At 39.1% G+C, this 14207-nt stretch overlaps 2 protein-coding genes and 1 long non-coding RNA gene across 3 annotated transcripts in view; 2 read left to right on the top strand and 1 right to left on the bottom strand.

Moving 5' to 3' along the window:
• Positions 1-1066, top strand: part of LOC103516690 — a 40889-nt gene extending 39823 nt beyond the window's left edge. Inside the window, exon 5 of the transcript XR_003393550.1 lies at positions 1032-1066. The gene's annotated coding sequence lies outside the window, so the exon portion shown is untranslated. The remainder of the gene's footprint in view (positions 1-1031) is intronic.
• The window catches only part of LOC103516692, a 29472-nt gene that overhangs the window by 11648 nt on the left and 3617 nt on the right, over positions 1-14207 (bottom strand). The window contains exons 4-10 of the mRNA XM_026829011.1: positions 8754-8869; positions 8458-8619; positions 5177-5271; positions 4721-4890; positions 3916-4084; positions 3654-3659; positions 681-761 (exon numbers count right to left, since the gene is read on the bottom strand). Coding sequence (XP_026684812.1) covers positions 681-761; positions 3654-3659; positions 3916-4084; positions 4721-4890; positions 5177-5271; positions 8458-8619; positions 8754-8869 — 799 coding nt within the window. The remainder of the gene's footprint in view (positions 1-680; positions 762-3653; positions 3660-3915; positions 4085-4720; positions 4891-5176; positions 5272-8457; positions 8620-8753; positions 8870-14207) is intronic.
• Positions 2264-3617, top strand: LOC113470515. The gene is made up of 2 exons (XR_003393551.1): positions 2264-2316; positions 3371-3617. It is a non-coding gene; the product is annotated as an uncharacterized LOC113470515 (long non-coding RNA).

Below are 14207 nucleotides of genomic sequence, written 5' to 3'. Positions count from 1 at the left end.
GATTCGCTGAGAAGTTTGAAATCAACCAATCAGTTTGCATAATTCATGATTTGTACAGTCTCTTTTGATTAACCTCGATTATTTTTCTCACTTCTAGAAAGAAGGTTATCATGGAGCACAATCAAATGCGTTATCAGATCACTTTGCGCCGGACCTTGTGCTCGTTGCTGTTGCTTCCTCAATACTTTTTGGCGAAATAATTGGAAGCTTTGAGTTTGGAATTTCTTTTGAGAAAAGGAGTTTGATTTTGTCAGCATACCTGCATCCCTGTGTTTTTCATAATCCCTGTACTTCATTTCTTGTACAGTTTTATTACGAGTTATTTCTTCAAAAGCCATCCTCCATAAGCTGTATGTTATTATTGGTCTCCCTTGTTGCCTAACCCTTGCTGGTTTGCAAGTTCTAAACATTTCTCTGTGGTACCACAGAGAAGTACCTTTTGAAAAGTTCATTCTTGTATTTTTCCCCCTTCATTTCTTTGTATGTGTTGACTAAACATTAGACATTCTTCGTTTTTATAAAACACGTAAGCAAAAGGCACGTGGAAAAGTCCCTAATTATTACACCCACCATAACGGTCCTGTGACATTTAATGTGTTGATTGTTTAATTGAATGGAAATAGTCGAAATAACCAGTCCCCATTTCTTTGTGTTAATAAAATATAAGTTAGTCTCATAACCACATCCTTATCAGTAAATTCAATCTCGTTCAGGTGATAACAGTCTTTTATAAAAACTGGAAGTCCGTAAGTCTGCCATTTCTTTCAGCATTCCAAGTGTTTCTAAACGTTTCTAGTCAAATAACCGTCACACCCTATTTCCTAAATTCTAAATTTTTTACGATTTACCGGCATTTTTTTAATCGATTTATCTCGGGATCTAGAAGTCGTAGAAGAAAAAGAAAAATTCCGTTGGTCCTCATTTTTTTCGCTCTATGACTTTGAAACATGACCCAAGTAAGCGCAACTGATCTATTATCTAATTGTTTCTACAGCTAAGTAATTGACACAAAATTCTTTCTTGTTCTGCAGGTAACAACCTAGCAAATCATTAATCATGAACGCCAACACGGAAGCTATCTACAAATACCTAAAGTCCACCAATCGACCTTACAGTGTAAACGATATCATTCAGAATCTGCACAAGAAGTATAGCAAGACCGTGGTACAGACAGCACTTGATGATTTGGTGAAGAGTGAGGTGATCCTGTCGAAAACCTATGGAAAGCAAGTCATCTACTGTATCAGACAAACAGGTGGGTCCACGGCTGGGACTCGAACCCAACAGCTCCAGGTTGAAAGTCAGTGCTCTTAGACTCCGTTTTACAAAGTCGGAGTTAGCTTCAACTGGATTGAATGGGCTATTAAGATTGAATGGGCTATTGGCCCACAGAGATGGGCTAGGCACAAATTACGACATTATTGCCTAGAGCATTCTACCATTTAACCCCGTAGTAATGAAGTTTTGTTTAATATTATTTTACTAACCATGCGAAAGACCTAATTTTCTTTCTATAATTATAATTTTCATTTTCTTTCTTTATTAACATTTATTAAAGTGTGATATTTTACTTATTTTAATGTGTAAATAAAAAAATGAATAATAATAACAATAAGAAGAAGAAGAAGAAGAAGAAGAAGAAGAAGAAGAAGAAGAAGAAGAAGAAGAAGAAGAAGAAGAAGAAGAGGTTTATTAATCATAATTTACATTATCATTTCAGAATGGTTTGTAACTGCGGATCGTTTCCAGCAAACGCTTTAATTCGTTACCATAATCTTATTATTTTCAGGCAAGAATGAAGTTAAGAAAGACGCGAAGGAAGTGAAAGAGAATTTGAAGCAGAAAGAAAAAGAGCTGGAAGAGAAACAAGCTGTGTTGAAGAAACTGCAAGACGAAAATAAACAGGTAACTATTTTATTATAGGAATAGAATATACCTTGTTTATTTTGCTGGGATAGGACTGAAAAGTCCCTTTCCTCTCAGAAAGAAAAAGAGCTGGAAGAGAAACAAGCTGTGTTGAAGAAACTGCAAGACGAAAATAAACAGGTAACTATTTTATTATAGGAATATAATATACCTTGTTTATCCTGCTGGGATAGGACTGAAAAGTCCCTTTCCTCTTGCAGTCTAACCAAGGTCTTGTATATTTTGACATATTATGTGGAACACATGGGGGAATATACAGTGTATGAGTGAATTTTTGAAGAGGTTTGATAGAGGGTACTGTAACAACGGAAGTCTTATTGTCCCGAAATCGAAGATTCATGGTACGCAAAGGCAAACCAGAAGCTCCAGCAGTGGAGGTACATGTACATGGTAAGAGTTCCTATTCAATTAAATAATATGCTAAGAAAAAGGTTTGGTTAACCTTATACGTTGGGAAGGGAGTGGAATAAATCACTCAACAATTTACCGGAACCAAAACCAGTTGGGTATTAGATACTTATTCCAATCGTAAAAAAGGCCCTCTTCCTGAGGAGGAGGGGGTAAAAGAAAATATTTACTTACCTAATTACTAAATTCAAAATGAAAACCCTTAATCTGTGTCCACATATAGTTGACGGCCGTCGATCGATGTCAACTGAAAACGTCTACACTGCCTTGACAACATGGATTCACGTCGTCGATCGGCGGCTGTGTATGTGGACACAGCTTTAGAGTCCAACCATTTGGAATTGGACTTAGCTGGTCTTACTTTGAACCCGCTCATTACTTCCTCGCCTCGTAGATTCGTAGAAGCTTAACCCATCCTTTAAGGCTGTCTGGCCCCTACACGTAGTCCTCAGATTGGGCTGAAGCTTAATCCATCCTTTAGGGCTGTCTGGCCCCTACACCTAAGCCTCGGATTGGGCTTTTTGTGTATGACTCCCTCGGCCTCAGGGCCAGTCTGATAAAACCTGAACTAAATCACAGGTAAATGCGAGCCCGTAATCCAGGGACCGCCCGCAGAACCAGGCGTGGGTTCAATCGTAAAAAAAGGCCCTCTTCCTGAGGAGGAGGGGGTAAAAGAAAATATTTACTTACCTAATTACTAAATTCAAAATGAAAACCCTTAATCTGTGTCCACATATAGTTGACGGCCGTCGATCGATGTCAACTGAAAACGTCTACACTGCCTCGACAACATGGATTCACGTCGTCGATCGGCGGCCATGTATGTAGACACAGCTTTAGAGTCCAACCATTTGGAATTGGACTTAGCTGGTCTTACTTTGAACCCACTCATTACTTCCTCGCCTCGTAGATTCGTAGAAGCTTAACCCATCCTTTAAGGCTGTCTGGCCCCTACACCTAAGCCTCGGATTGGGTCTTTTGTGTATGACTCCCTCGGCCTCAGGGCCAGTCTGATCAAACCTGAACTAAAACACAGGTAAATGCAAGCCCGTAATCCAGGACCTGCTCGCAGAACCAGGTGCGGTCACGGGCCCTGATCGCTCTCAATTGTTGAAATGTGCAGAGGCTCGCCTAGGAGAGGCACCAGATACAGGAGATTCAGACTCGGGGATGCACTCACCAGATGCTATTATGAACATAGTGAAAGCCACGGACTTTGCATCTCACAAACATCACTTCCAGAGACGCAAGGACCCGGAAGGAACACCTTATATTGAACACCCTGTAGGTAAGTGACGAACTTTGTACGAACGGGTGACGAACGGGTAAGTAGCAAAAAAAAGTTCATTCATTTATAAAATTTACACCACCACAAAAACACAAATGTGAAGAAAAAAAAAAAAAAAGGTCCCTGTAATATACACACTGGCGTGCTGAGGCCGGACCTTGGCCTGGCGCACTGGTCTGGCTGGGGAACTTTGAAGACCTGCCCGGAACTTCCTTTGCTAGAGAAATGGTTGAGAGGCTGACGAAAAACGCTGACCCCGTCTGAACATGGGAAAAGGTGAAGAAGATATCAGTAACATTCATCCGGCTTCTACATCCGGCCTGGACCGGACACTCGTAGAACTTGTCCGAATTATCGATCTCCTGATAGAGGAGGACGGATTTTTGTAGTGAGTTCTGTTCCATTTTGGCCAGACCTCCCTGACGCTTGATCCAGGCGAATACACGCTGTATCACATGTACTCTGCAAGGAGGAAAAGAAGGAGTGGTCATTGTTTTGAAGCCACGTCCATTAAAAAGAAAGCTCCTTTTTGAGTTTAACCTAACCCTATAATAACACTGATCATTTGTGACACCTCCTTTTTGTAGCTATTTTCCACTGACATGCACTCTGCAAGAAGGAAAAGAAGGATTTTAATTTTAACTGTGTTGAACATACTTAAATGCTTGTCAGAAATTTCGTACCCCGATCAAGACACCTCGATAAATTCTGACCTGACTTGGACTTGAACTCGACCTCCAGATCTAAAATCCATCCCGTTAATTACTACCACAATAGAGGTTGTTATACCAAGTTGTTGTAACAGGAATTTCAATATTCTTAATACAAATATACATTATATTATCTTATCTTATCTTAGAGGTTGGTAGGTATACCTTGGAATCGCTTTCGCATTACTTCAAGGCACATTCTTTTACGCCCATGCCTATCCAAGAACGGAAAAGTTCGGTTAGAAAATTTCCGCCCAGGCCGGAATTCGAACCCAGCACCTCTAGGTTGAAAGTCAGTGCTCTTGACCACATGGCCACAGAGGGCCGCTAATATACCTACTCTCTTCTATTACCGTTTGAACACGGACAGTAAAGTAGGTATTCTTACACAAATGTGGGTGGAGTATTGTACACGGAATTGTTGTCTGCGTTAATTTTGAAGTGGAACACTGTGGGAGTGATGGGCAGGGCATACTCTAGCAGGTCCTCTCGTACTATGACCACTGTTATACCGGCAGGACCTATGTTCTTCTGGGCACCCGCTATTATCACACCAAACTGGAAGCAAACAAGAAGAGTTATTAGACTCATTAGCCAAATGGTCCAATTTCCTACTTCAAGGAGGGCCTGACGCCAGCCTAGTTAGCTTGGTTGGTAGCGCGTCTGCTTTGGGAGCGCTAGGCCGTGGATTCGATTCCCGCCCGGGGCGGATTTTATCCTGAACGGATAAGGTTTTCATCGGAACGGCTGGATGATAAGACCTTAGCAGTTACAGTTCCCTCTATCAAAAATTTATTGATTTCTATCTATCAAATCCCCGTTATATTCTTGTCTTGTTAGTTACCTTTGACACATCGAATTTTCTAGACAGGAAGTTGGAGGACATATCACTGACCAGGGGAATGCCTTGACTGTCGGGAATGTAGTTGAATTCCACCCCTGCAAAACGATACCGTTAAACACTTAGACAGCAGTTCAGTAACCTAGCTTGGGAGGTAAGCGCAAGGTCGCGGATGCCGCCCGGGGCTAACGTTATCCTAAGGTTTGTTCGGGGAGTGAGGGTGTTAAATTCAGACTCCAGGGGTCTCATGTGTAGCATTGATAATGCTGATAAGATAAGCGAAATCTCTCCATAATAATAATAATTGAGCACCTCATACATCATGTCATTTGACACGTCAGAATTCAGGGGCGGAATTAAACGTGGAAAAATATTTTAAGATTGGAATATTGGAAATCAAGTTCCCCTCCTAAAACACTGAAGTTGACCGTCCTTGAACGTTGACCGTCACTGGATGGGTGACCGACTGGCCAAGAAACACGTTCTGGAGCTATTTTTTGGCGCAATGGACATTTATTTTCATTGAAATAGGTGATATTATATGGTTGACCCTTGAGCCTTTTTTTAAGGGGAAACCGGGGAACACACGAAAATAAAATTACGTATAGGGTGTAGGTCAATAAATAATTGATCATTTAGAATTACGTATAAGGTGTAGGTCAATAAATAATTGATCATTTAGAATTACGTATAAGGTGTAGGTCAATAAATAATTGATCATTTAGGTATGTTCTTTAAAACACTGAAGTTGACCGTCCTTGAACGTTGACCGTCACTGGATGGGTGACCGACTGGCCAAGAAACACGTTCTGGAGCTATTTTTTGGCGCAATGGACATTTATTTTCATTGAAATAGGTGATATTATATGGTTGACCCTTGAGCCTTTTTTTAAGGGGGAACCGGGGAACACACGAAAAAAAATTTAATAAATTAATCATTTAGGTATGTATTTCTAAATTTAACGAGTTATAGGTTATAGGGAATACAATTCTTAAGATCAACGCCTTTTATAACTTCACCCCTGACACAAACGAGACCACCTGTTGGTCTCAAATGTTAGGTAAAGGTTATTAACATTAATTTACCTTTGATATAAAGGTAGTACCTACTATCAGAATAAGGAAGAAGCCCAAATGTAGCTTGACATAGCCCTCATAGCCGGTCTTAAAAATATAGTAATTAAAAAATCCAAAATGTTGGTGTGAACTTGTAATAATTATAATTTCAATTTTTGTTGGGGGGTGGGAGAAATAGAAAGTAAAAAAAAATAATAATAATAATACTGATTGTCTACTCCAAATGAATTTAGAACAAAAGGTAAAGTGAAAGAAAATTGGTTGCAATAATAATTATTCTTGTCCTCAATTATAAACAACAAAGAGAATCATTATTAAATAAACTCTTTGTTGTACAAAAAATAAAATAAAAAAAAAAAAAAAAAAATTTATAAAAAAAACCTTTTTTTTAAAAAAAAAAAAAAAAAAAAAAAAAAAAAAAAATCGCATAAGGACCCATCCACCCATACTTTAGTACCAAAGTCGTTAAGTCGACACACTTTAACTTTGAACTGTTTGCAAAACACGAGAAAAAAAATTGGCAAATTTTTGACTTACCTTCCTCAAGTTCCTAAGTCCAAATGGGCCGAGTGATCTGTAGCCAAACTCCAAAGTCCCCTCCTAATCAGTCAACTACTCACACAAATCTACCCATGCCACATGCCACTCGAAATTAAAAATCTGAGTTAGGTATGCCCACTTGAAAAACTGATAAATTCGAATACATTATCTCATTATCATAACAAAAAGTGTACGATTTAGGTAGGTATTTACCTATAGTTTGGTGTTTGGCAGATTGTTTATGTATTTTATATACCTAATAAATTATTCTTCTAAACCTACTGTACGAGTCTACGAGTGTACGTTACCTAATAGTATAGACATGTTAACTCGAAGTTTCGCTAACACGCTCTTGAGATAACTGAGAAATTACGTAACACTCTCCCGCCCATACCCGTAAAAAGAACGGTTTAACCCTGCTCGCTCTATGTAAAATAACTGTGTAATAATTATGTAGGTACAGAATTGTAGGTACCTACCTACGTACGTATATGAGGCACTAGGCAGGCTCTCAAAAGCTGAGAAATTACATCAGACTTTGTATTATTCTATGTAAAATAGCTATAAATCTATGTAGAGTATGTAGATTTCATGTACATAAATATATGAATGTTTATACATCACACTAGGTAGGTATATAACAATACTTCAGTGGCGTGTGGTGACATTTTCAAAAGGGAAAGCTATAAATCATTATACAGAATGCCGATCTGCTGGTGGTTTTAGAATCACGTTTATGTCTATGGCCATATTTAGGGGGGAGGGGCTCCGGCCCTCGCTCCCTCGGGCGTCAGTTTTGCTTTACTATGGGGTGAACTCCGAAAATTTGGAGCCATCATTGTTTTTACTCTTAGGCTCCCCTTCAATAAAAGCCTGAATACGGCTCTGTCCAAGTTGAATAAATAATCATTAAAAATCTTTCCTATTTTCGGTAAGTGGCAAAATGGGTTGGTTTGTTCGTGGAACAGCTGGCTTTCTCCTATCCTGTCCTTCTCTCAATAGATTTCGAGACGATAACACCTCCGTTGCCAAGCTAACTAGAGCTTGAAAGGTAGCAGATCTGCGTTGTAAGCGCGGGTCCGATTCTCGCCTGGGGAGAACTCGGAACGGCTGCCTTTGTTCTGTCCAGTCCACACCTCTCTTCGAGACAGGAAAACCTCGCTTTACAGTCCCTTCTATCAAACCTCTTCAAATTAAAAAGACTTACCATCCACGGTTTCATTATCACAGTAATACAGATACGAGGCTTCGGGGTCTCTATTCCAGGTGGACTGGTCAGGGATAGACACATATTTGGACACTTTGGGGATCACCAGATTGACCTTGCCGTACTTTTCTGCCTCCGCTGCGGCTTTTTTGGACCAGGATCCTGGGGAGAAAATAGTAATGTGACTGTTCTGAACGATATTAGGGGAAAACTTTGAAAGGGGGAAAATTAGCTACAATATTAGGGGAAAACTTTGAAAAACTACATCTTTCTGACTTCCGATGAGTTCACTTGACGTGACGTGATAGTAGTGTGGCTGTCCTGAGCGAAATGACCTACAATATTATGGGAACACTTTGAACTACATATTTCTGAATCCCCATGAGTTCACGTGACGTGACGTGTGTTTCTACCTTTAACAGTCCCTTCTATCAAACCTCTTCAAATTAAAAAGACTTACCATCCACGGTTTCATTATCACAGTAATACAGATACGAGGCTTCGGGATCTCTATTCCAGGTGGACTGGTCAGGGATAGACACATATTTGGACACTTTGGGGATCACCAGATTGACCTTGCCGTATTTTTCTGCCTCCGCTGCGGCTTTTTTGGACCAGGATCCTGGGGAGAAAATAGTAATGTGACTGTTCTGAACGAGATTAGCTACAATATTATGGGAAAACTTTGAACTACAACATCTTTCAGACTCCCCATGAGTTCACGTGACGTGTGTTTCTACCTTTTGTCATTCTTACCTGTGACAACGTAGTCAGCCTTTCCTGTTCTTCCTATGAGGTTCATAGCGACCGCTGCAAACATCCCTGTACCTCCGCCTTGCAGGAACAAGATCTTGTAGTTATTCGGGACATTCCTGGAGAGAGCGCGAAGAGTTTATTTAATAATGAATTACATACTGGAAGATATTAGGTTCATAGCGACCGCTGCAAACATCCCTGTACCTCCGCCTTGCAGGAACAAGATCTTGTAGTTATTCGGGACATTCCTGGAGAGAGAGCAAAGAGTTTATTTAATAATGAATTACATATTGGAAGATATAATTAATGAACTGCTACAGTAATTACTTAAAACCGGACATAAATATTGCCTAATTGGCTGATTAATTGATTGATTAAAAACTTAATTAACGGCTTTCATTGGAATTTTTGAATTGAAGGGAAGTAACTGATACAATTCATAAGAGATAACTATCGGGAAAGTCACAAAAGATCTAACCAGGTCGCAGTGATAAAGGGCCGCTGCCATCCTCACACAGAGGACATCCCTCGCTATTCAGCGGGGGAATATAATTAATGAACTGCTACAGTAATTACTTAAAACCGGACATAAATATTGCCTAATTGGCTGATTAATTGATTGATTAAAAACTTACTAACGGCTTTCGTTAGAATTTTTGAATTGAAGGGAAGTAACTGATACAATTTATAAGAGATAACTATCGGGAAAGTCACAAAAGATCTAACCAGGTCGCAGTGATAAAGGGCCGCTGCCTTCCTCACACAAAGGACATCCCTCGCTATTCAGCGGGGGAACTCGGCAGCGGTCTTGGGAACCCTATTTGGTTCTTCAAACTTAGAAGAATTTTTTTATGTGATTTAGTTTTGAAGAAATATACCTACATCTTTTGGGCGTTTATTATAGCCGATGGCCCTACTTATACCAATACCAAACCTGTGTTTGGTGTTTGGCAGATTGTTTATGTATTTTATATACCTAATAAATTATTCTTCTAAACCTACTGTACGAGTCTACGAGTGTACGTTACTTAATAGCAGACATGTTAATTAGAAGTTTCGCTAATACGCTCTTGACTCTCTTGAGATAACTGAGAAATTACGTAACACTCTCCCGCCCATTCCCGTAAAAAGAACGGTTTAACCCTGCTCGCTCTATGTAAAATAACTGTAATAATTATGTAGGTACAGAATTGTAGGTACCTATCTACGTACGTAACACTAAGAGGCACTAGGCAGGCTCTCAAAAGCTGAGAAATTACATCAGACTTTGTATTATTCCATGTAAAATAGCTATAAATCTATGTAGGGTATGTAGATTTCATGTACATAAATATATGAATGTTTATACATAACACTAGGTAGGTATATAACTATACTGCAGTGGCGTGTGTGACATTTTCAAAAGGGGAAGCTATAAATCATTATACAGAATGCCGATCTGCTGGTGGTTTTAGAATCACGTTCATGTCTATGGCCATATTTAGGGGGGAGGGGCTCCGGCCCCCGCTCCCTCGGGCGTCAGTTTTGCTTTACTATGGGGTGGACTCCGAAAATTTGGAGCCATCCAACCCCGTCTAAATCATTGTTTTTACTCTTAGGCTCCCCTTCAATAAAAGCCTGAAAACGGCTCTGTCCAAGTTGAATAAATAATCATTAAAAATCTTTCCTATTTTCGGTAAGTGGCAAAATGGGTCGTAGAGAAAACCATAAAGAGAAAGGAAAGCGAAGCTACCCCAGCCTCTATGGTAGAGGTACGCCGCTGAGTATTGGACCAAATTTTATCAGAACTCTTATATGTAACTGATAAGAAAATTAGTAGAGATAAAGCAAATTAGTGTAAATCCTACACATGTCCTACAATAATTGATCAGCCGTGAAGCGAACCGGAATATTAGTGGATGTGCCAAAATCACCGAATTTGATTCCAAAGCTAAAGCTGTATGCTGTACAGCTTTTGAATCAAAATCGGTGATTTTGGCGCATCCACTAATTCAATTCAATTTATTTATTGTTCAAATACATGATAGTATGTTCGGTTCAAATACATGATAGTAATATTCGGTGATTTTGGCACATCCACTAATATTCGATTATGTGATGTCGACTGAACCGTCCACAGTGCCTGGACAACTTAGATTCATCTCGTCAATCGACGGTCGTCGACTATGTGTGGACACAGATTAACAGGTTACAGACAAAAACCAGCCTATTACCTATTCATTATTATTATTTATAGTTACTATAGTTAGTTTTGAGGGTAACGCTCTTCCTTGTAAGCGCTAGTTCGCGGGTTACGATTTTCACCCAGTACGTACTTTATCCAGATAGAGTTCGTTCTTGGAACGGCTGGTTTAGGATGGCTTAAAGATCTATAAGGAAGATTGACTAGTTTCTGCTGACTACTTTTGCCATTGGGAAGTTCTTGGGTTGTACTGTCTGACATTGCTTGACCTTTTTTGCAATCAGGACTGTCTACTATTCCTTGACCGGGTTCATTGGCATTAAACTTCTAATATTACACCTTTCCTATGCAATCCTGGTCATGAATTCCTCATTATTAGACACCTACTTATATAAATATGCTCTTTTTCTTAAATTCTCTTAACTAAACTGGGTCTTTCACTGCCCAGGATTTGACACTTGGCAAAAATGAGGTGCTTCAGCCTTCCTCTGTGTAAAATGAAATTAGTACCTAGATTCCCCTCATCTATGCTTATTGAAAGTTATTAAAAGAAAGTAAGGTACTTACCAATAACAATCAGAGACTTTGATGTTTGTCCTATACTTATTCCAGTTCTAGGTCTTTGACTCCCCAGGTCATTGATTTGACATCTTTTCTTTGCTTATAAAGTCAGTAAACACTTGAACTCTCAAGGGAACTTGGTAGTGGCACTGGCAGATAAAAACCTCTTTTGGAACAGATTTGGCCACTTTCTGTTCAGTTCTCAGTAGCCTTCACAAGGTTTAGCTGAGGTAGATTTGTGATTGTGCTTGTTTACGTGAAAGTCCCTAGAACAGCCCTCTTTTACGTCATGTCAATCGTTTGATAGTGTTACCTAACTTGTTGTCCACTTTTTTAGGTATACACAAAAAACTCCGAGGCTTAGGTGTAGGGGCAAACAGTCCTAATGGATGGGTTAACCTTCTACGAATCTGTCCACTTTTTGATTTGTCTGGTTGTCTGATTCAAACTATGTCTATTACACTCAAGTTGATTATCGAAAAGTCCTACAGGTTGGGTGGAAGAGCTGACTAAGTGAGAATCCTGCCACTAAAACCTTCAGAAAAAAATATATAAATATCAAAATGAGTTTTCTAGGCGAATAACTTCCTAGTGACCGAAAAAACACAACCCTGACCCAAAGTTGTGACTTTGCCGAAAAATGAATAGCTCACCCCTAAAGGGGATTTAGCTAACAGTAAATACCTAGAGCAGTGGTTCTCAAACTGAAGAGCTTTCAGGTATTCCGCGAAGAGCTTCCAGGTACCTACTCCGCATAGTTTCATTTTTCTTACCGCATTTAAATAAAAAAAATCGCCCGAATATATTTAGTCCCTAGAGAAAAGGGCGTACTAGGAGCCTACAGGTTATCTAGGAATAACAAATTAAGTTACGTAGGTAGGTATTAAGAATGATGTTACCTAGATATAACAAATTAAGTTACCTAGGTAGGTATTACAAATGATGTTACCTAGGTATAACAAATTAAGTTACGTAGGTAGGTATTAAGAATGATGTTACCTAGATATAACGAATGATGTTACCTAGGTATAACAAATTAAGTTACCTAGGTAGGTATTACGAATGATGTTACCTAGGTATAACGAATGAAACTGGGTACTCTCGGCAATCAACTTGGTCAGAATGAACGAAAACAACATTCAAATTGAAAAGAACTTAATACTGATGTTTACAAGTGTTTACCTCAAGTGCTCGGGATGGGGCGTTATCAGAAGACTTGCAGAGCGTTATTGCAGAGCAGTGTTCTTACGGGACTACCACAAAAAAATCCCAGATAAATCACTGTCTCTGAATGCTAATCGCTTAAATCAACTGTGAGCCGGGTAGGTCTTTTTTTACTGATGTAATATGTAACGTGAGAACGGGTCTTGAGATTTAGGTATTCTTTTTCTCAAAAACATGTTAACACGGTCACTCCTTGGGTGCCTTAACTTACATCACTACAATTTAGCTTTGTAACCTTTTGTTCCCATTTCCACTTAGGTTCCACCCTATAGACACTCAGTGATACCTAAGGAAGCGTCTCATCCAAGGAATAAAAGACTCTTTAGCCAAAGGCGATACCGCTTTGATTACGCGTTCTCATGGTTCACTGAAGCAACGTTTCGCGTGGTTGGTATCCGGATGGACGACCATCTAGGCAATCACATGCTGCTGGTAACGGTCCCATTCTGGCTGGATCAGATGAATATGAATATACGGTTTGGCGGTTAGCCTGCCACCAAATGGAAGATAAAACCCGCATCATATTAGAAACCTTAGAGGTTTTTCAGTAAACTGAATGAACTTGGGATTGGGAGTGAGGGTGTTAAATTCAGACTCCAGGGGTCTCATGTGTAGCATTGATAATGCTGATAAGATAAGCGAAATCTCTCCATAATAAGAATAATAATTGAGCACCTCATACATCATGTCATTTGACACGTCAGAATTCAGGGGCGGAATTAAACGTGGAAAAATATTTTAAGAGTGGAATATTGGAAATCAATATCCCCTCGTAAAACACTAAAGTTGACCGTCCTTGAACGTTGACCGTCACTGGATGGGTGACCGACTGGCCAAGAAACACGTTCTGGAGCTATTTTTTGGCGCAATGGACATTTATTTTCATTGAAATAGGTGATATTATATGGTTGACCCTTGAGCCTTTTTTTAAGGGGGAACCGGGGAACACACGAAAAAAAATTTAATAAATTAATCATTTAGGTATGTATTTCTAAATTTAACGAGTTATAGGTTATAGGGAATACAATTCTTAAGATCAACGCCTTTTATAACTTCACCCCTGACACAAACGAGACCACCTGTTGGTCTCAAATGTTAGGTAAAGGTTATTAACATTAATTTACCTTTGATATAAAGGTAGTACCTACTATCAGAATAAGGAAGAAGCCCAAATGTAGCTTGACATAGCCCTCATAGCCGGTCTTAAAAATATAGTAATTAAAAAATCCAAAATGTTGGTGTGAACTTGTAATAATTATAATTTCAATTTTTGTTGGGGGGTGGGAGAAATAGAAAGTAAAAAAAAATAATAATAATAATACTGATTGTCTACTCCAAATGAATTTAGAACAAAAGGTAAAGTGAAAGAAAATTGGTTGCAATAATAATTATTCTTGTCCTCAATTATAAACAACAAAGAGAATCATTATTAAATAAACTCTTTGTTGTACAAAAAAAAAAAAAAAAAAAAAAAAAAAAATCCAAAA

The sequence above is a fragment of the Diaphorina citri genome, unplaced genomic scaffold (assembly GCF_000475195.1).
Source record: "Diaphorina citri unplaced genomic scaffold, Diaci psyllid genome assembly version 1.1 scaffold1644, whole genome shotgun sequence".
In the NCBI taxonomy this organism is placed as follows: Eukaryota; Metazoa; Arthropoda; class Insecta; order Hemiptera; family Psyllidae; genus Diaphorina; species Diaphorina citri.
This window is presented reverse-complemented; position numbering and strand designations above follow the sequence as displayed.